Below are 22,860 nucleotides of genomic sequence, written 5' to 3' on the forward strand. Positions count from 1 at the left end.
AATTTGGTTATGGGACTAGCCGATGGTGTAATGGTTACATTACTGGACATCCACATAGTGGACCGTGGTTTGAGTCCCGGACCTGGTGGCTTAAAACTCATGCCGAGCGCATGTATGTGTGTGCCCAAAATCCCAAGAGGAGAACAGAGGAGGAGGGATTGTGGCGCGGTCACACACACACACACACACACACACACACACACCACCGGGAGTGATTTCTCGTTTTCTGTCTCTCTGTGTCTCTGGTGAGTGCATGTGCACTACAGCAAAAAATCTCTCAAAAGAAAAAAAATATTTGAGCTACATCTACACGCACTACGGAAAGATGGCCACGATGTAGGGCTGAGTGAACAAGTGAAGCAAGTCACAGCCGGGCCTATGAGACATGATCTATTATGGATTTCTGTAAATTAAAGATTTATTTTGGGAACCAGCAGTTAGTGTAATGGCTATGTCGCTGGACTCCCACGTAGTTGACCGCGGTTCGCGTCCCGGACCCGGTGGCTTAAAACTCATGCCAGGCGTGTGTGCGTGTGTGCCCAAGATCCCGGGAGGAGAATGGAGGAGAAGGGATTGCGGCGTGACCATCCCCCCTGGGGGGTGATTTCTCGCTTTCTGTCTCTATGTCTCTCTCTGTCTGTCTGGCGAGCGCACACGCCCTATAGTGAAAAAAAAAAAAAAAAAAAAACCTCTCAAAAAAAAAAAAAAAGATTTATTTTCAATTTTATTTATCATTATCCTTCAATTTTGACCAGAGACGGACAGAAAGGGGGAGTGAGAAAGCAAGTCGCCAGGTCCAGGACTTGAACCAGTGTTGGTCATATGGGAGTCCGGGGCCTCAACCACCACACCACCTGCTGTCCCCTATCAGTGCATTTTTAGTGGGAATGATTAACTTCAAGGGGACAAAAATTAGTTCTTGGAGGTGGGTGTAAAAATATATATATTTTTTTTATGTAAAAAACGTAGATATACAGTATACAGATATCCAACTTATTGGTGGCTTTAAAAAGTCATAGGGGAGGACAATGATGATTGGGGAAAAAGTCTTAAAAAGGTTCCTGAGGGCAGAAAGGATACTGAAAAAGGTTGGGAAACACTGGTGGAGGAAATCCAGAAAGTGAGGTCTGGAGAGTTGGTCCTGTCGAATTACTTCCTGTTTGAATGTGTATATATACAATGTTTGAGAGAACAATAGTTAATTAAAAAAAATTGAGGCAGATTTACCTATGGGCTGAAGGGATATCCACAACATACGTTAAGTTTAAAAAGATGGCTGCAACACAGCACGCATATTGCTCTGCTCTATTTTAATGAGAAATTTATAAGAGGGAAAAAAATCTTGAAGGATTAAGTGAAATGCTAACAAGGACTATCTGGATTATGGATACATTCCCATATACATGGACTTCCTAACACAGAAAAGGAAAAATAGTTCCCTATATTTAAATTTTAAGATATATATTTTCCTATTTAAAAATAAAATATAACTGAACTAGCAAGTGGCATGGAGGTTAAGGCACAACATCTCACGTGGCCAGCTGTGTGGTTTGAGCCTCGGACACAGTGGGCATGTGTGCGTAGGTGTCCAAAATCCCAAGAAGAGATTGACAGAGAAAGGACTATGGTGTAGCTATGCCCTCAGGGGGTGATTTTTTCACTGCCCTTCAAGTTCACAAGTGAATGCGCTCTACAAAAAAACTAAACTGTTCTATTAAAAATGTGTACCATTTGAGACCAGCAGTTGGCGTAATGGTTATGTCGCTGGACTCCCATGTAGTTGACCATGGTTTGAGTCCTGGACCTGGTGGCTTAAACTCACGCAGGGTGTGTGTGCATGTGTGCCCAAGATCCCTAGAAGAGAATGGAGGAGAAGGGACTGTGGTGTGGCCATCCCCTGGGGGGTGATTTTTCGCTTTTTGTTTCCGTTTCTCTCTCTTTCTGGCGCCCTATAGCAAAAACCTCTCCAAAAAAAAAAAAGTGTATCATTTAAGACAAATGTATGGGATCAGCAGGTGGCATGGTGGTTAAGGCACTGGATTCCCACATGGCTGACCACAGTTGAGTTCCAGACCTGGTGGCTTGCTTTCTGTCTCTCACTGTCTCTCTTTGGTGAATACGTGTGACCTATAGCAAATTAAATAATAATAATAAATAAAATTAAATAATTATTTAATTAAAAAAAAAGATAATCGCATTACCTTGAAAGAATACACTAAGGGGAACCAGCAGTTAGCGTAATGGCTATGTCGCTGGACTCCCACGTAGTCGACCGTGGTTTGTGTCCCGGACCCGGTGGCTTAAAACTCACGCCGGGCGCGTGTGCGTGCGTGCACAAGATCCTGAGAGGAGAATGGAGGAGAAGGGATTGCGGCGTGGCCATCCCCCCTGGGGGGTGATTTCTCGCTTTCTGTCTCTTTGTCTCTCTCTGTCTGTCTGGCGAGCGCATGCGTCCTACAGTGAAAATCTCTCCAAAAAAAAAAAAAAAAAGAATACACTAAGTAAACGGTTAAATGACAAATGTGTATAACTAGCATTAGGACTTTCCAAGAACTGAACCTGCTAACACAGACTATCAGGCCAAGACCGTGTGACTAATAACTGAAAAGAGCTTGCTTACTTTACTTACTTCTTTTGATAGAGATTTAGTTCTATATCAGCCAAAAGGTAAAAATGAGAATGAATCTGCATAAGATACCACCAACATACCAGATTATCTGCTGAAGACAAGGACTGCCTGTCGTCCGCTATGCCATTGGTCTGTGAGTTTTCATCCATTCCGGGGGGAACAGCACCTTCCTGGTCCTCCAGCTCCCTGAGGACCCTCTCAGGTTCTGTCAGACCATGTTTTTCTGCTGCTTCTTAAAACACAAGTGCACATATCACTGCCAAATTAGTACTTGTCCTAAAGGGCTGCCTGACGCCAGAAATTAGCTACTCACATAACTACCCTCCTGTTGCTTTTCCCCTTTTCCTGGGCCACACAGTAGAAAGGCAGGGTCGGGGCCGGCAGGTGGCGTGGTGGTTAAGGGCACTGGACTCCTACATGGCGGATCACGGTTTGAGTCCTAGACCTGCAACTTACTTTCTCACTTTCCCTCTCTCTCTCTCTTGTTCTGTTCCTCTCCAGTCAAATTAAAATAAATAAAGTTAAGTAAAATAATTCTTTTTTGTTTTTTTAGAGGCAGGGTCAACAGTGAGTTTAAGCTTTATGTGTGACTATTAGCACCGCCCCTCTGCAGGGGCCACGGCAACGCACAGCTCACAACAGGACCTCATTTATATTACGATTCATGGCAATGGTATCTCCAAAATCATGTGATACTGCAGTCCTGCCCGCTCTGTCCAGTTGCTAAGCATACAAAGCACCGATTTCTTTTTACAGGGCCATTAATACAGGAATTAGAGAAGAATAAGTTATGACAGAAAAGCTTCAGTTACAGGGAACCAGCAGTTAGCGTAATGGCTGTCACTGGACTCCCATGTAGTTGACTGCGGTTTGTGTCCCGGACCCGGTGGCTTAAAAGTCATGCCGGGCGCATGTGTGTGTGTGTGCCCAAGATCCCAAGAGGAGAATGGAGAAGGGACTGCGGCGTGAGCACCCCTGGGGGGTGATTTCTCGCTTTCTGTCTCGTCTCTCTCGGCCTGGCGAGCACATGCGCCCTATAAGCGAAAAACCTCTCCAAAAAAAAAAAAAAAAAGAAAAGCTTCAGTTACAGAGAAAAATGTACAGCGAGGCTCCCTGGCAGCCATGTAAAAAACAGAGAGAATTAAAAGAAAGAACTGAATAGATTTCATTATTTAGCATAAAAAAGCACATCTGATCATGAGCAGAACAGTGAAAATCGAAGTGGAATTTATCACGTGGATCTATATATGTATAAAAGACACTGAACAACTTAATAAGTATAATCCTCAATACCAGATTTTTTTTTTTTTTTTGAGACGCTTTTGCTATAGGGTATGTGCGCTTGCCAGAAGGACAGAGAGAGACAGAGAGACAGAAAGTGAGAAATCACCCCCCAGGGGGATGGCCATGCTTCAATCCCTTCTCCATTTTCCTCTCGGGAAATTGAGCAAGCATGCACATGTGCCCAGTGTGAGTTTAAGCCACTAGGTACAGGACTCGAACTTGGTCAGTTACATGGGAGTTCAATGACATAGCTGCTATGCCAACTGCTAGTCCCGACCAGTTTTGTTTTTTTTAATTATTTCCTTTATTTTATTTATCATTGTTATTTTTTAATTTGACCAGAGTGAGACACAAAGAAAGAGAGAGAGAAAGTGAGAAAGCAAGTTGCCAGGTCCAGGATTTGAACTGTGGTCAGTCATGTGGGCAGTGCCTTTAACCACCATGCCACCTTCCGGCCCCCTCAATACCGGCTTTACAAAGCATATAATTATTCAATAAACATTTATCTAGTGCCTATTACGTGCTAGGCTCTATGGTAAGGGTTGGGAGAAACAGCAGTGAACAAGACAGACATTCATTCTTTATGTGAGGACTTCCTGTATAGACCCCTGAAATAAATGTAAAGGTCTGAATTAAAGTATACGGTTTTAAAGACATTACGAAGAGTTAAATAAGTGATGGAATCTATATATTGCTTGTAGTACCCTAGCTTGACAAAATGATAGAGCTCAGAGAAACAGCTTTCAAATAATGACCTCAGAAAGAAATTAATTTTAAAATCATGTCCCAACATGAGCATGTACATCTAAATAACTGAAACATGTTTCAGGAAACAGTACTTAGTATTGCTTTAAATGGTATAATCAGAGTGTCTGTATTCTATCATTTCACTTCAGTTTCTTTCATTAAAAAATGCTGATAGCGGGGCCAGCAGGTGGTATATAGTTAAGGGTGCTGGCCTCCCACATGGCCAAATGCTGTTTAAGTCCCAGACCTAGTGGCTTGCTTTCTCACTTTCTCTCTCTGTCCATCTCTGCTCAAATTAAAATAATAAATAAAATAAATAAATAATGTTAAATAAAATAATTCTTAAAATAAAAAGTGCTGACAGCAATCCACTACATTTTTGATTTCTCGACCAATGAACAATGTGCTGGCGCCAGAACCAAGTGCTTGACACTTAGCCACTCACCTGAGATTTGGGGCAAAAACAGACAAAAATCATCAATAGTCCTGAGCTATACCAGTTTAATTCCACAGACATACTACCATGAAGCTGAGGAAGTCATGAATGCAGTCTAACAAAAATGAATAAAGCCTTCACCACATCAATGGGCGGCCACGGAAATTCGGCAGTAATGAACACAGATTTCTCAGGGCTCACAGATTTCTCATGGACAAACCAGAACGCCCTCTGCCCCCACCTAGGTTACACCTGGTGTAACCCTGTGTGGCTCCCACCCTAACAGTCAGGCTGTGTTTCCTGAGCCTAACCAATAAGAATAAAATCAGTCCCTATAAACAAGTCTTTCTAAATCCTAGATGAAAGACGAGCAGAGGTCAGCCAGGTGGCGTGATGGTTACAGCAGCTGGATCATACATGGCAAACTGTGCAGTTCAAGGCCGGACCCAGCAGCGTGAAACATGCCAGGCGACTGTGTGTGCGTGCGTACCCAAAATCCCAAGAGAAGAATGGACGAAAAGGAACTGTGGCATGGCCATTCCCCCTAAAAGATACTCTCATTTTTCTTCTCTCTGTCTCTCTCTGGCAAGTACATGTGCCCTACAGAGAATTTAAAAAAAAAAAAAAAGATAAGCAGACATGGACAGCTCAATTTTCCTGAGTTCCCTGGGGTGTCTAGGAAGGGAAGAGGAACTCCAGCACTTACATATTTGGCCAAGGGCTTGTTTGGAGGAATGAGATAGGAGGAAAGGCTGGGTTGGTTCTTACCTTTAATTGCAGAAGTGACCACGTCTTCTAAGATGTCCTTCACCACCTCCTGGGCTCCGTCATCTGTCCCTGCAAACAACCAAATACACGAATGGCATTTCCAGGGAAAACAGAGGAAGGGGGAGAAGGAGGTTATGGCAATGTCTCTCTAGAGTCACATTTCAGAAGGCGAAGGGTGCAAATGAGCACTCCCCGAGGCCAAAGACAACTCCCGTGAAACCTGGGAACCCCTCTGACTGGTACTCTCTCCCTTCCATCCCAGGTGCGTGGCCCTCTGTGTCACCTCAACTTGGAGGCAGGAGCCAGCTTTTAGCCAGCTGTGGTTTCTTTTCCCTGTGTCTTTGCCTTGGGAGTCCAGCGGGCCTGGTAAGTGACATGCCTCCAGCTGCTTTGCTGTCCCCACATTGTGAACTCAGAATTCACCTGAGATCATTAATGGGAGACTGGGGAATCTGTAGCATTTTCAACACAATTATCCTATAAAATGTGAACCGGCGGAGGTTCAGCATCTCACCTTTTTTTCCCTTTCTCCAGAAACCTAGGTCTAAAAAAAAGAAAGAGTTTAAAAATAGTTATTAACTAGACTTTTAGAAGCATTACTGATTTATGAAACATCACACTGACCAAAAAGCCATCACCTTCAGCAAAACCACAGTAACTCTTCTAACTGACTTACTGAAGACTTTCAACCCAGACACGATTTTTATGAGTTCTGTGCTTGGTCTATAAGGTCCTGAAGAACAGCACGGAGTACTTTCATTTCCATCTAGCAATTCATACACGGTAACCATCTAAATGGCTGAGAAATAGTCACATAATAATAAGCTTTTCTTAGAGGGCAAAAAAGATCCTGAATGGAAATTAGAAAATTCCCCAGTTATGGTCACAATCTCCTAAACTCATTTCTTCATCTAAAAAGGGTAATTTAGACTAGACCAATGCTATCCAAACTTTCAGTCATTCTCATAACATTTTCCTAATTTTTTGCCATAGTCATGTGCCATTTTTTAATGAGGTTCTGTAACTCACCTTAAAAAACCTCACAGAATATGTTTTGATGTTTATTATATTTTCTGAATGCATGTTAAACCAAATATACAACTATTAAAATGAAACCACTCTCTAAGAACGACCTACCGTACAACTCTCTGACCTATACCACGACTTGATGACTAGATACTCTAAGTTCCTGTCTAGTTCCAGCCTTCTCTGATGCCACCATTTAGTAAAATTATGGTCATGATTTTCAGCCCGTACAGCACATTCCCAAGTACATGACACTCAGCACCTTGCTCACATTCAAGACATCATCATTGGATATCATTTCGCTGCTGAATGATGAGAGGGGCCACAGGCTCAGCGAGTTAGGCCAGAGGCTACGAAGCAGTGGCTGGTGGGGACGCCTGGTCTACAGGTGTGTTATCTAGCTATGCATTGCTTTTGAAGACTTTGGATACATTGCCAACATTTAAAAACTGAGAGTCTGCTTGTAAGAACCAGAAACCCATTTAAAAAACAAAGTACATGGTAACACTAGGCTACCACTAGCTGGAACCCAGAGAAGATGCCCTCTTCGGCCAGCATGTGAACTCTGCAGATGCTCTGCGGCTTCAGCCCCACCACTCCCACTGTCTCCCTTTCACTGAGGCCAGTCACCATCGCGACTGGACTGCACGGCGGCTACCAGGCAGTAAGAAGGACAGTAACAGGTCTGCCAAGGTGGGGAAGATGGAAGAAGGACTGGGTGGGGTCTTGTAAGAACATCAGAGATGGGGCGAGAAAGTGGTGTGACAGTTAAAGTGCTAGATTCCCACGTGGCTGACTACAGTTTGAGTCCCAGACCCGGTGGCTTAAAAATCACACCAGACACATACATGCCTGCCCAGAATCCTGAGAGGAGGTGTGACCATCCCTCCTGTGGGGTGAGTTCTCACTTTCCCTCTCTTTGGAAAGTGCACACATACTATGACAAAAACCTAAAAATCAGAAGGGAAATGGTCCTTTGTGGAATAAATTCAGCACGATGATTAAGACGAGTGCTCTGGAGCCAATGTGCTTGGTCCAGGTCCCTGATTTGTCACTGCCCAACACAGAGTCTTAGGTTCTTTAACTCCCCCAAGCCTCAGTTCCCTAACCAGGAAGTAAGGGCGTTATGAGACCTACATAAGATAGTATGTGTCGAGCATTTAAAATGGTGCCTGAAAGCAGTGAGCATTCCCACATTCACTTGTATTAGGTCCGTGTGTCTGATATGTAGTGTGTGTGTCACAGCATCTCCGATGCCCTCATGAGAGAAGGCTGCTCGTTCCTGTTGTCTGCCTGGCCCTGGAGAGTAATCTATAATGACTTTTCCCCCAACTAAATGTACTGAAAGTAATTTTAGTTAAAGTCTTCACTATCTTTCATTCCTAAGGGGGAAAAAAATGTCCATTTCAACATGTATCTTTTCCCTTTGTGTAGTTAAAATTTAAGGAGCTTCAGGATCACTGTTCTTTGAGGGATCCAAGTAAAGAACTTATTTTCCCTAACAGGCTGGTAGGGGTACTGGCTGGATCCCAAACCACACCTGTGCAAAACTAAACTATCCTCGGGCTAGGAAAGGCTGGGAGAGCCAGGAAGTCCTAAATCAGACACAAGGCTCCTGGAAACAGAGCTACTGAGAAATACCCAAGTAAAGGCCTGAAGCAGCAGGACTCCTTGCAGTCAGTGTAGACTGCACCCCTCACAGGAGTGACCTGCACCTCTTAGAAGAGGCTTTTCTCAATGTTATGACAATCGCTAATGCAAGGGAACTTCAAAATGTCCACGTCTGCTGTGTTTAAGTTTCAAGTATGCTGTGAAAATGACAACCCAATCGAATCAAATACTGGAAAGGTGCAAAGACTATACTTCAAAACCACTGGTTCTGCTGGTTCCCTGGGGATGTCACCACAAGACCCTACCTGTTTCATAGACTCTGACCCCAAGCAAAACAAGATTGGTCTCCTTGGGTAGGTTCAGACAGGAGAGACCCTCACCATGCATGGCTTGCTCTGGTGTGGCAAGGCAAGGTCAGTTACGTAACTCCTATCCTTCTCCCTCACTAACAGCACCCTCATTTTGTTTTGGAAGGGAATATATCTATATTTCCCAGCCTTCCTTATAGAAAGGATGGTCATGTGACCAAATCCTAGAGTCAATGAGAAGTAAGCAGTTATTAAGGATGGAGCTGGCTTCCAGAATGGCTCCTCTTTAGAAAGAAGACTGACTCAGCTGGAAGGAAATTCTGTGGTCTATCCACTTCCTCCTTCTTCCTGCTGGAACAAAATGGCAGCGTTCTGAACCCTGAAGATTGAAGTCAGATGCTAAGAGTAATGGGAAAAAGGAGTCGGACACAATGCCTTCCCAAGACCCTGGCCTACGTCTAATTAAGTACGAATGACTGGTGACTGGAGAGGTGGGTGCTAGCACACTCACTAATGCATTCGATCAACAAACCGAGTGCCTGAGTCTGCCACTGTCACAGGCATTTGGAACACATCACTGTCTAAAAAATAAAGATCTTTATCCTCATGGCGCTTATATCCTAGCTGGGAGATAATAAATAAAAAGAGTGAGATGGGAGTCGAAGAGGCAAATATAAACACATGGTGACGATGAAGTATGACACACTTGTTTCATGGAAACTAGGACCTGGTTGTGCTCAATGGACAAACACTCAATCACACACAGGAGTACTAAAGGAAAACAACCAGAGAACACAGCTTTTTTCTTTTCTTTCTGCTAGAGGGCACATGTGCTCGTTGGTGTCAGAGGGGGTTCCTGTCTGGGGGAATGGTCGTGATGCAAGCCTTCTCCTTCACCTTTCTCTCCCTTCAGGATTTTAGGCACGCATGCACACACATCTGGTGCACTGCTCAAGGTGCTGGGTCTAGGACTCAAACTGTGTAACTGACCATGTGAGATCTGACTTCCTTTTTTTCTTTTTTTGAGAGGTTTTTGCTATAGGGCATGTGCATTTGCCAGAAAGATAGAGAGAGAAAGACAGACAGAAAGTGAGAAATCACCCCCAGGGAGTATGGCCACACACATGCCCAGCATGAGCTTAAGCCACCAGGTCCGGGACTCGAACTGTGGTCGACTACATGGGAGTCCAATGACATAGCCATTATGCCAACTGCTGGTCCCGAGACTATTGTTTCTTTTTGCCAATAAAGAATAAAATTCCCTGGGACCAGCAGTTAGTGTAATGGCTATTTTGTAGTCGACCGCGGTTTGCGTCCTGGACCCAGTGGCTTAAACTCACGCCGGGCGCGTGTACATGCATGCCCAAGATCCTGAGAGGAGAATGGAGGAGAAGGGATTGCGGCGTGGCCATCCCCCGGGGGGTGATTTCTCACTTTCTGTCTTCTCTGTCTGTCTGGCGAGCGCACATGCCCTATAGTGAAAACCTCTCAAAAAAAAAGAATAAAATTCCCAAAGCTGAGGGTTTGCTAGCATGGAGAACAGCCAGGCTTACTTAACCGCCCCTCCCCCCCACACACACACAGTTTCCACCACTTTCACATCTGGTTACCATCCGAATATTTGCTATTTTTCTTTAAGCAACTCGTTTTTAAAATTAAAATTTATTCAAAAGAAAATAACAGAGCCAGTTCCACAAATATAAACCTCTATGTATTCTTGATGCTGGGAGCTAAAAGGTCAGAATCTTTTTTTTTTTTTTTTTTTCAAAGAAGTATTTTATTTAACTTTATTTATTTAAATTTGACCAGAGGACAGAGTGAGTGAGTGAGAGAGAGAAATGAGAAAGCAAGCCTCCAGGCCTGGTACTTGAACTGCAGTCGGCCATGTGGGTGCCCAGTGCCCTTAACTACCACACCACCTGCTGGTCCCCAAAAGGTAATCTTAAAAGCAATCTTTTTAAAAGAAAATGACTGTGAATGAAGGAGACCAGAGAGTAAAAGAGAAGCTGATGCATTTGTTCATGTCTGGAGACTGCAAAGCATACGGCCCTGAAGATCTGGAAGAGAGAAAGAACAGCCTAAAGAAATGGCTTGAGAAGAAGCACATCCCCACCACTGAATAGAGATTCGCATAGAACTCTTTATGTGGCTGGGGTCCTGACTACAGACCCACCCTACAGTCCAGAAAACTGTGGGAGCTCTAACAGATTATTCTGTCACATGCTCAGGGTCTCATTCCAGGACACCTTGCAAATTCCCAATGAGAAGCCAAAATCTGTGGACTCACTGAAATAAACTTCATTTTTTTTCCTTGATATAATGTTCTCAATGTAAATTCATCCTAAACAGGACTTCAAAGACCAAGAAAAAAAAAAAAAAGAAAAGAAAAGGAAGAAAATGAGAAATGCTATGGAGTACAGGGTTTCTTTTGGGGGTGATTAAATGTTCTAAAGTCGACTGTGGTAACAACTGCACAACCCCGTGAATATAATATGAAGTATGGAATTCTCTGAGCTAGCCCCATAGTGCAGTGGTTAAGCCCTGTGCATTGGGAGGTAGATCCCCCAAGGCTTACATGGTTCAAATCTCAGCCCCAGCAGCTTGAAGGATGCACCAGGCACATGTACATGCATGCCCAAAACCTGACTAGATGCAGAAATGGAGGAAAAAGGACTGTGGTATGACCATGCCCTACTGGTTGTGTATGCATCCTCTGTATTTTAAATGAGTAAATTTATGTATGTGAACCATATCTCTAGAAAGCATCTTAGGCATGGCAGTTAAGGTGGTTGGATCCTACAGGGCTTACTGAGCAATTCGAGTTTGGACCCGGTAACTTGAAAATCATGCTGGGCACATGTGTGTGAATGCCCAAAATCCCAAGAGGAGAATGGAGGAGAAAGGATTGTAGTATGGCCATCCCCCTGGGAGATAATCTCTGTTTCCATGTTTTTTTTTCTCTCTTTGGTAAGCATACATGCCACATAACAAAACTGGAAAGCAAATAAACGAACAGCCAAAAACAAACAAACCAACAAACAAAAACTAGACAAGAACAGCTGGGAACTCAGGAGAGTTGTGACTGGATAAATGAATGGGGTTCTCTACAGAAGTCTGGCTGGCACCCTTTACAACTTTTCAAAGAATAATCTGATCTACTTCTTGGATAGTCTGATAAGACAGACAAATTCATTGCTGATTAATTAATTTGACATGAAAAACCACTAAGAGGAAAGGGATGCTCAGAACTGTAGGTGAACTCATATCAATGCAAATTACATGCCCAGGCAATTATCCCAGGAAGGCTGTGGGAAAGGTTTTCATTAATTAAACGGGAAACTGTAAAGTTGATTTACTGAGCACAGTGCCCGGCACAGTGAGAGCCCAGTTAGGGGTGGCTATGCAATGATTACTACAGGACAGGGTCTGTAGGAGAACTCTATGAATATACTCAAGTTCGCACGCTTAGTAATAAGAAAACACAGTAAAACCAGTAGCCCCCAGAGGTGCCAGAGCCCAGGGCTCTCAGTGGGCCTCAACGGCCTGGTCTCCAGCCCTGAGCAACATCTTTGTTGGGTGGCACCCCCCACAACCTCCTTGTAGCCTGTCCTTCCTCTTTGGCTTCTGGGGCTGTTAACTCTCTTTTCCGGAGGACTCATTTTTTCCTTTAGAGCCAAAAGCTGCAAACTGGGGGCCATTCATTCTTTTTAAAGGTGATGGCACACCTCTGTTCTGACCCATTATTTGCAGGACTGCAGTTTGATTCTTGCAGGCAATCTGAGTCCCACATTTCTAGGAGAAGCCTAACAGGATGTACCAACCACTGGCATCAAATTCCATAGCAATACACTACCTGCCAATCATTCTGTCACCTCTGCAAAATATATCTAGAAATCACATTCCTCCCTTTCATTCAAAAATTGTCTTCACTGCATTGTTTCCGTTTGTGTCAGGCACCATTCTAGGTCCTGAGAATATAGTGGTAAGCAGAGCAGACCACACAGGCCTCAGACGGGAACAAGTAAACATAAGTACTTCAGGAAATTCAGGTTGAGAAGAGATATGAAAATGTAAAAGAGAATGACAGGACATCACAATGACGTGGTGGGGAGCTTGGTGATGATCTTGGAAGATCTTTTAGTCTGAACTGAAAGAACTGAAGATGAGGGGCAATATGGGGGTTAGAAAGGGATAGTAAGTTCAAAGGCACCGAGGCAGGAAGAAGCATGGCACTTTGAAGAACCAAACACCAGCCCAGAGGGTGGCACAGTAATGCAGTACTCTGTGATGTTGGGCCCACACAGGAATGTCTCAGGTTCCTGTCCCAGGACCTCCCTGTGTGTGCTGGGCACACATGCGTGCATACTCATGATCAAGACTGGCTGATGCTGGATCGTGGTGTGCAGACCTTGTTGGGAGTGCCTGTCTCTCACAGAAGAAATAAACTTAAAAAGAAGAAGCAGGTGGCGTGGTGGTTAAGGTGCTGGACTCCCATATGACCAAATGCGGTTCAAGTCCCAGATCTTGTTGCTTTAAATTCACGCTGGGTACATGTGCATGTGTGCCCAAAATCCTGAGAGGAGAATGAAGGATTGAGGCATGGCCATCCCCCTCCACCACCCGGGGGTGATTTCTCACTTTCTCTTTGTTTTTTCTGGCAAGTGCACATGCCCTATGGCAAAAAAATCTCTCTTAAAATTAAAAAAAAAAAAAATGGACCAGAAACAATGCCGGTATATGGTACAGAAAACAAAAGAAGAATGTGAGGAGGAGACAGAGTGGAGAGGGATCAGGTCACACAGGGCCTTGTGAGCCCTGGGGGTGAAGCATGTATGGATTTCACTCTGAATGGAACAGGATAGGGAATTACCCAAAGGGTTATGTAGAAAAGGGTCATGATCTAATTCATGCTTTTAAATGATCACTTTGGCTGCTACATATAAACAGGCCATAGTGGAAGCACTTTCATGCAGCTCAGAGACAACTGCTTTTATATCTGCACAGCTACGCTTACTGCAACGTGCTTAAATATTAATACTTATCAGCTGACTACAGCTTGATAAAGGTTACAGTAAAAACCTAGTCCTTGTCCTGAAGAGTTACAAAGGCAAAATGACATCAGACACAGAGGGTGGGCCAGTTTCTCAGCGCCTTCCTTAAACACACAGCAGCAGAAATGAGCAGCTGGCAACTCCATGCTCATCCCAAGACACGCAATTCTTGGTGACGACTTTCTCTTTCATCTTTTCCTCGACTAAACAGATACAGAACAACATTTTAGCAACAACCCTTGGTCTGTTCCAGGGTATACCATGCACACTGGTGAAGTACAAAGGTTCAGAGCTGCTCAAATGGGTGCACCCTCGCAGGGACCATGCTACCAACAGAAACCCCAGTCAGAGTGACTGAAGGAGAGAGACCAATCATAAAGATGGACCAATGATTTTGCATTGAACTGCCAGTTTGAGTGAAAATTATTTGACAGAAATACTTAGTGAAAGGAAAATTCCTAAAAAAAAAAAAAAAAAAAAAAAAGAATTTTGACTTTGGTTCATAGAAACTGCCCAGAAAAAGAAGCAAACATTTAGAAATAATCTTAGGATAACCTAATACAAGATTTCATGCCTAATATTTCATTTACTTTACAATTATAAGGTGTAGGATTTCTTTTCATCTAAAAAGGCCAATAAAAACAAATGATGTACTTGGTCACCAAGGAGGAAAATAAAGCCCTCCATCTGTCCATCCATCTACCCAGCCACCCGCCTCTGGTTCGTCTACCATGTCTATGAGTGGCTCCACTTGCCAAGGCACTAGCAAGGCGAGGAAATCCAGTGTGAGCATGAGTGAGCCCTGGTTCTCCTCTGGATAAGACAGAGGCTGAATGACAAGTAAATGATTAACTACTGGGAGGGAACTGAACCCCTAGCACTGAGGCTGACACATCAAAGTAGTAGCTGCTTCTTATGGATGGACACATTCCAGGAACTATTTAGGGAAAACCGTGCAGCTGACAATGGGACTCTAATTAGACATCATGGCTCACTGGTCTTGTTCCACAAGAGGAAAGCAAAGGGGAAACGAAGGGCAAGGCCCAGAAATAGACAAGCTGCCATCAGAGGTCTCCTTTAAATGTTACCAGACACTGCCTCCTTCTGGCCCCAGCTAATGAAGCTTTCTTCTCACACTTGGAAAGGGAAAGACAAACTGCAACCAGCTGTACCTGACAGGGAGAGTCTTCTCTCCGTTGTTGTATCTCCGTTTTCTGAGCTTACTCTTCCAGAACCACTATTGGCATGTTCACCGTTGGTTAAATCTGTTTTCTCAGGAGTAGCTGGTTTGCTTTGAGCTGGACTTGGCTTCAAACGGCTGAATTTTGGAGATCCTGCTACAGTCTGAAGCACAGGGGACTGGGGTTTTGACTGGATCGGTTTTTCCAATTCTCTAGCCTCCTGCAACTAAAAGGCAACAAAAAAGGAATTCGATCTAAACGGTTCCAGCATTTTGGTAAGGAATAAAAACTGCATTAGCCTACTGCTTAATAAATTTTCAACTACGACCAGCCATGGTGGTGTAACAGGTAGAGTACTGCTGTGTGGTACTGGAGTGAGGGACTTAGGTTCAGATCCTGGGCCAACCTGAACATGCGGGGCATGCCTGTGTGCAGCTGGGAGCCTGTCTGGCTGGGAGGCTGGGGAGAAGACCTTGGCAAGGGTACAGTCTCAGTTTCTCAATAAATTAAAAATAAATTCCAATGAGAAAAATCAAAATAAAAACTTTAAGAAGAAATAAATTTCCATGACAAACCCAAAGCAAATTCTGAAAGCAAACTTTGAAACCCACGCAAAATTCTCCAATTTCAAAAATAAGAACAAAGGCACAGTGTAGAGAATTCGCAGGGGGAAGAGACAAACTTTAAAACACTAGAGAGCCTTGCAGGGGCGCCGAGGCCACACGTGAAAGTGCTCAGATAGGATGTGTCCTGCCCAGCGGCTGAGCAAGGCTACTCACCACCTGGTTTTCCATGCGGGTGAAAATGACGTTCAGCATCTGAGTAAGGGTAGCCTTGGCAGTGGTTTGATTGATGAGATTTTTGCTGGCCAAATAGATATTGTAGCACGTCCTCACTGTCTGCAGGATAGTGCCCTCGTGGATTTCAATGTGAGGGGAAGTCACTGCGGTCAGAAGAGCCTAAAACAGAGATTGGAAACCTTGACCTTCACCAACCTCCACCTTCTTCCTGTCCTCTAGAAGTCAAACTTTTCTAGAAGATTTGGCTTTATTCATTTATTTATTTATTTATTAAATAAATTTTAAGATGGCTTTGCACACTAAACTGTATGATCAGTACCAAGAGCTACCTGCTGTTCTGAGTTTAAAAGTAACTACCAACTCCATGAAATTCAAATTATTTGAAATAATTCAGTTGTCATGAAATAGGCTTTCTATTGACTCACTTTTTAAAAAGTCAAAGTTCTGAATGTTAATACTGATCAAAAACCCTAAAATAAAAGATGCAAATATAGCTCCCAGGAGGAAAAATCCTCCAGCTTGATCTGACCCATATTAATCACAAATACACATTTCAATGGGTGGTCAGTTTTCCAGCTCCCTGAGGTTGTCAGAGTTTTGAGAAAGGTATTGCTAACCTGGAGCCATCTCTCACCAGGTAACAGATGTAGGACTTAAGCTTTGGAAGCCTGACTTCCCCATCCTCATAAGCAGACGGTATCACCCATGCCAAACCATTCCTGATAGTGGACATAGGAAAGTGAAACGGAAGGACAAGAAAACAGGGGCAAGTTGGGGATAAGAGCAACAATGAAAATTTGCTCAGAAACTGCAGACTGGGAATCCAGAATTTCAGGGGTGAGGGGGCAGCTGATTGAATTCACACACAATTTTGGTGTTACTAGTGGAACTGTTTCCTTTGAAAACACACCTGGTTCCACTCTCCTTGTCTTAGTCCATACTAATAAATTCTGACACTTAACAAAGAGTTAGGTGCTGCTTACATTTTTCAGTTCCAGCTCAGCACCACCTGAAACAACTAACATATGGCAAATTGGAAATAAAAATTCCCAAAGGAAACTGGTTTTCTCATTTAAAAACCAGACCAGGCAACTAAACGGAAATACCTTAATTATTTGCAACTGAACCCCTTCATCAGTCTGAGGACCTTGAAAACAATTGCAAATGGTTTCAACGATTCTGTCGATCAACCGCTTCCCGGGGGCTCCACTGTCCGGGGCATTGCCAGTGATGTGCCCATATGCAATGAGTTTCTAAACACAGAAAGAACAGAGGTTAGAAACGTTCCCCTCCAGAATTGAGGCTGCCCACAACAGCAGAAGGCAGGCCGTGAGCATGGCCTTTACCCACTGGCTCCTACAGATTCCTCTGCTCCCAGGAGCCAGGCAGGCACAACCACCTGAGTGGAGCCTTTGTCCAGGTTCCCGACAGCAAAATATCCTCACAACAGTGACAGTGTTGATGAAAAAGGCAAGGTATAGAACACTACCCAGTGTGAGAAAGCAGGGATTAAAAAACGACATCCTAGAGACAGAGTAGATTAGTGGCTGTCTAGAGCTTGGGTAGGGGTAGAGAGACACAGGATGCGACTGTTAATGAGAACATAAAAACAGTCTAAAATTAGATTGTGGGAATAGTTGCACTGAACTGTCAATATACTAAAAAAATCACCGAACTGTACGCTTCAAACGGGTGAACGGTGTCCATAATGAATATATTTTGATAAGGCTGTCAAAATACCGAATACATAGACATATATATATGTGTGTGTGTGTGTGTGTGTATATATATACATATATGTATATACACACACACACATGCATATATGTTCTCCCTTTAAATACAATGATACCTAAGAAACTTACAATAACATGTATTGCTTGAGGGAGAACTGAAGAGCCACGGGTCAGGCAAGACTAAGGGCACCCTCTCAGTCTCTTTGAATGTTAAATGTGTCAGTATATTTTCTATTCCAAAATTTAAGTAAAAGTGATAACTGCATTCTGGACCTAACAATACATTATTAAACAATGTGTGTCACCCACATGGCTGCAGAGACGAGTGGCTGCTTATGCCATATTCCTCCCGTCAGGTTACAGATCTGTTTTGACAAGGGCCGCCTTTCAGAGGCCGCTTACCTGTGCCATCTCACTCACACATGGATTTCAACATGGAGAATGTAAGAGCTGGAAGGGACCTCAAAGGCCAAGGGCAGGATGGTTTGCTGCCCGATAGATCCAGAATCACCTGAGAGAGCTCATTAAAAATACAGACTTCTGGGACCAGCATATGGAATAATGGTTACATTGCTGGACTCCCATGTAGTCAACCGCAGTTCAAACCCTGGACCCGGCAGCTGAAAACGCATGCCTAGTGCATATGTGTGCATGCCTAAAATCCTGAGAGGAGAAAGAAGAAGGGATTGCGGCGTGGCCACGCCCCCAGGAGGTGATTTCTCGCTTTCTGGCTTTCTGTCTCTCTAGTGAGTGCATGCACCCTATAGCAACAATCTCTCTAAAAATAAATAAAAAATCGAAAATGCTGATCTTCTCTTTATTCTTTCTGTTTTCTGGCTGGTTACATTATTGTCACTTCCTGCACAAAGTGGACATGAGCTCCTGAGGTTACCCACAGAGCTGCCACCACTGCGCCAGGGAGACCATCCATCTTGCAGAGGCCTGATGCCACTTCTCAATGACTTCTCCCCATTTTATTAGCTATGAAAGCATCACCATTCAATAAGCAAGAAGAAAAACAGATTGAGAGAGGCTGAAAGCAGAAATATGATCCTGCTGGATCAAGTGGCTGAGTGAGCAGAAGGGGGTCTACACACACTCTGCTACTCCAGTGCAACCCTGGGATCTCAGACAGGTGTGAAGGGTGACGGACGGGCTGGCTAGGATGCCCTTGACCTGACTGACCCTCCCCCTACATACACCTGCTGTATGTACTGGCTTTCTACAAGCAGGGCCAGGAAGTGGTGCATGAGCTCTGGGTTCTGACTGCTTACTCTCACTCCTAACAGTCTTGAGTCTGTTTTGATAATGGGGTATGGAGTGGGCCACTCTCCAAGCTCTGAACAGTCAATCTTGAAAAGCAGGTGTCATGGGACCCAAAACTGATGCTGTAAAGCAACAACGGGGATGAATTACCAGAGGTTTCACTGAAGTACAAAAAAGGATGAGATGTAGTTTCCGTTTTACAGATTCCTTAAAGAGCATACCCTTTAATTCTGAAGAGGTTAATTATGATTTCACCCTTTCCCCCTCCCCCAGTCTGTGCAGTAAGACAGGGCTAGAGAGGAAAGTATGGTCCTTCTGCTTCTGCCTTTTCATGTTTCTCTGTGACAGTTCTGGGCACTGGGGACTGATGTGATCCTTTTTCTTACAGTTTATATTTTTCAGGGGGGCACATCCAAGCCAGTCCTGACTGGGCCCTGTAGGGACCCTCTAACACGCCATCTCTTTCTTTCTTTCTTTCTTTCTTTCTTTCTTTCTTTCTTTCTTTCTTTCTTTCTTTCTTTCTTTCTTTCTCTTTCTCTCTCTCTCTCTCTCTCTCCCTCCCTTCCTTTTTTTTGAGAGGTTTTTACTATAGGGTGCGTGCGCTCACCAGACAGAGAGAAACATAGACAGAAAGCAAGAAATCACCCCCCAGGGGGGATGGTCACACCGCAATCCCTTCTCCTCCATTCTCCTCTCGGGATCTTGGGCACGCACGCACACGCGCCCAGCATGAGTTTTAAGCCACTGGGTCCGGGACGCGAACCACCGTCGACTACGTGGGAGTCCAGCGACATAGCCATTACGCTAACTGCTGGTTCCCCATGCCATCTCTGTCTGCTTTCCCCCAGATAGATGGTCCTGATTTATTCCTTGCTGATGTAATGAGGAGATGGGAACAGGGTCAGAGGACGGAGGCCTTTGGGCAGCTGGCCCACTGATACATGTGTTGAGAGGGGACTGCATGGGGATGATGTGGCAGGAGAGGAAGATGAGAAAAATACAATGCATTGTAACAGGCCTTCACAGGACTCACTGCACAGGAAAATATATGTAATTGGTTTCTTTGTGCAAACTAGAACACAGAAACTGGAGTCAGTTATCTTTATTCCAAATGATCAACTACCTAGAATTCTACTTTTTATTTTGTCCCTTTAATAAGCTGGATGAATATATTTGGTAAAAATTAACACATCTTCTACCTCACTAGTCTACTTTTCTTCTAAAGTAAGTTCCAATTCTTTTGTCCAAAAGATAAAAATCCAGTCACCTATGACCAGAGAAACAGAGGCATGTGTCCTAGGAATCTTATACAAGGGTGTTCACTGTAACCCTGTGTATAAATGCCTCTCTAAGGGGAAAGGAAAAGAAAATTGGACATAATATGCCAGGTATCAGTCAAAAGTAAGGCACAAGATCTGCATGGAGCAATACAGCTGGATCTTAAAAACACTACTGAATGTAAAAAGCAAGCTGCAGAAAAAATTGTTTATTGAAAAAGAAAAAAAGAGAGAAAAAATTATCCTAAATAAGCAACTGGGTTTGGAGCTGGTGGACCAAAGGACTTTTGCCTTATTTATGAAGTTATAAAGACTTTTAAAGAATGGGGGACCAGCTGTTAGTGTAATGGCTATGTTGCCGGACTCCCATGTAGTTGACTGCAGTTCGAGTCCCGGACCCAGTGGCTTAAACTCATGCTGAGCACGTGTGTATTCGTGCCCAAGATCCCAAGGAGGGTAGAGGAGAAGGGACTGTGGCGTGGCCATCCCCTTGGGGGGGGTGATTTCTCACTTTCTGTCTCTTTGGCAAGTGCACACGCCCTGTAGCAAAAACCTCTCAGAAAAAAAAAAAAAAAAAAAAAAAAAAAAAAGAATGTAGTCACAGATAATTCATGGGATTACAAATTGATTTTAAGATGTGTATTAAAAAAATCCAAGGTTTCTGGAAATAAGAGCTAACAGGTAACACTTGCGGTATGAACAAGATGGCTTAACTAGAACAATGGTTTCCTACAGGCTGTATCAGAATATATGAAGAAATGATTATAATTCTACTTTTTATTATGCCTTTTAAAAATTCTTTTACATGTTTTATAATGTATATACTTTAGTAACAATAGTACATGTCTATAATTTTAAATTACAGAAAAATGAATACACTGAGAGGATAGTTTAAAAAAAAAAAAGTTTCTATTATTAAAATGTAACCATAAAAACTTTGGTAACCACTCACTAGCTTAGGTAAGACTGACCCAACCACCTTTCCCCAAGCCCTGATCCTGGGAAGTATGTAGCAGGCCAAGGGCTGAAGAAAAGGAATACAGAGATCTTTACCAATTGATAGAAACAATCAACAGGGAAGTTTCTAGGCTTCTCCCAGTGGAGTAAGGGGATCTAGCCTAACTGTTCATGGCAAACTGAACCCTAGCTAGCACCTCTTCTACTCCTAACATCTCTTGAAGCTCAGGGAATGACAGGGTACAGAGTGAACATGTCTGCAGCTGGCTTCAATTCTGCCCAAACCAGACTTGACCCCTAGATGCTGGTTCTCCCTTTCCTAGACAGAAGCTGCTTCACCATATTGGGAAAAGCTAGTCAAACCGGCTTGGCAAGGGCAGCCAGCAAAAAAATAAAGGGAGTACCCAGCTGCTTTCCAGGGGCATAAAAAAAAAAAAAAAAAAAAAAGCATTTTGCATACTAAACAAAAAAATCCGAGTGCACCTACTGAACCCAGAAAGCTTCCGTTCTGAAATGAGAGAGAACCATGCACTGTAAGCCCAAGGTCATTTCCACCTGAAATCATACTCATACATCCATGTAGTTCCAGAAACAGACTGTTCTACCGTGAAGAGGCCAGAGCGCAAGGTGACAGTTAAGAGCGGAGGATGGTAATCTTTTCCATAAAGAACCACATACTAAATATTCAGGCTTTGCAGTTTGTATGCGGGAGCTACAAAAAGTCCATGGAATTGAACCGGGGCACAGCACTTAAGTACTATGCAGACAGAGGTGCACCCCATATGTCTGACTGCAATTTAAATCCTGACCGTGGTAGCCTGAAAAACATGCGAGGCATATGTGTGTATGCCCAGGATCCTGACAGAGTGGAGAACTGCAGAGAAAAAAGACTGCAGCATGACCAGTCCCCGTTGTGAGATGCACACATGTGTGCAATTCTGTTGTGCGAGCACACATACACCTTTTGGCAAAAAAAAATAAATACAAAAAAACCCCACAAAAAACAAAAAAACCCTATGAGTTTATTTTGGTGCAAAATAATCTGAAACTCAGGTAAGGATTTTTCACAATATGCACGTCCCATGAGCTTTCTGAAGACCCCGTGGATGATCTCCTTCACAACTACTCAATTTGACAAGAGCAGCAAGAAGCAGCCACATCAATACATAAACAAATGGACATGGCCGTGCTCCAGGTGGGAAGCTCAGGTGCCCTCTCCTCCTGTTCCTATGTTCAAGCCTAACTCTCAATGTGAGGAGGTGGCAGGCCAGATTTGGCTCAAGGAACACGGCTAATGACCCCTGGCTAAGAACACAGACATGGGGTCAGGAAGCCACAGACACGCACCTAATCTCATCACTTCCTTACCAAGAGACCTTGGACCAGAGTGGTCGCCCTATTCTCTAAGGTTCAGATCCCTCGATTCTTTCTTTTTTTTTTTTTTGGAGAGGTTTTCACTGTAGGGCGCGTGCGCTCGCCAGACAGACAGAGAGAGACATAGAGACAGAAAGTGAGAAATCACCCCCCAGGGGGGATGGCCACACCGCAATCCCTTCTCCTCCATTCTCCTCTCGGGATCTTGGGCACGCACGCACACGCGCCCGGCGTGAGTTTTAAGCCGCCGGGTCCGGGACACGAACCGCGGTCGACTACGTGGGAGTCCAGCGACATAGCCATTACGCTAACTGCTGGTCCCCAATGGGTGTTAAAAATAAACTAATCTGGGAACCAGCAGTTAGCGTAATGGCTATGTCGCTGGACTCCCACGTAGTCGACCGCGGGT

At 43.9% G+C, this 22,860-nt stretch overlaps 1 protein-coding gene across 1 annotated transcript in view; it reads right to left on the minus strand.

The window, feature by feature from the left end:
• The window catches only part of ARFGEF2 (ARF guanine nucleotide exchange factor 2), a gene marked incomplete at its 5' end in the record, with an annotated part of 82,977 nt that overhangs the window by 55,523 nt on the left and 4,594 nt on the right, over window positions 1–22,860 (minus strand). Inside the window, 5 exon segments of the mRNA XM_006141291.3 lie at window positions 2,710–2,861; window positions 5,865–5,933; window positions 15,033–15,267; window positions 15,821–16,000; window positions 16,948–17,094. Of these exon segments, the coding sequence (XP_006141353.2) occupies window positions 2,710–2,861; window positions 5,865–5,933; window positions 15,033–15,267; window positions 15,821–16,000; window positions 16,948–17,094 (783 nt within the window).

The sequence above is a fragment of the Tupaia chinensis genome, unplaced genomic scaffold (assembly GCF_000334495.1).
Source record: "Tupaia chinensis unplaced genomic scaffold, TupChi_1.0 Scaffold000049_1, whole genome shotgun sequence".
Taxonomy (NCBI): domain Eukaryota; kingdom Metazoa; phylum Chordata; class Mammalia; order Scandentia; family Tupaiidae; genus Tupaia; species Tupaia belangeri.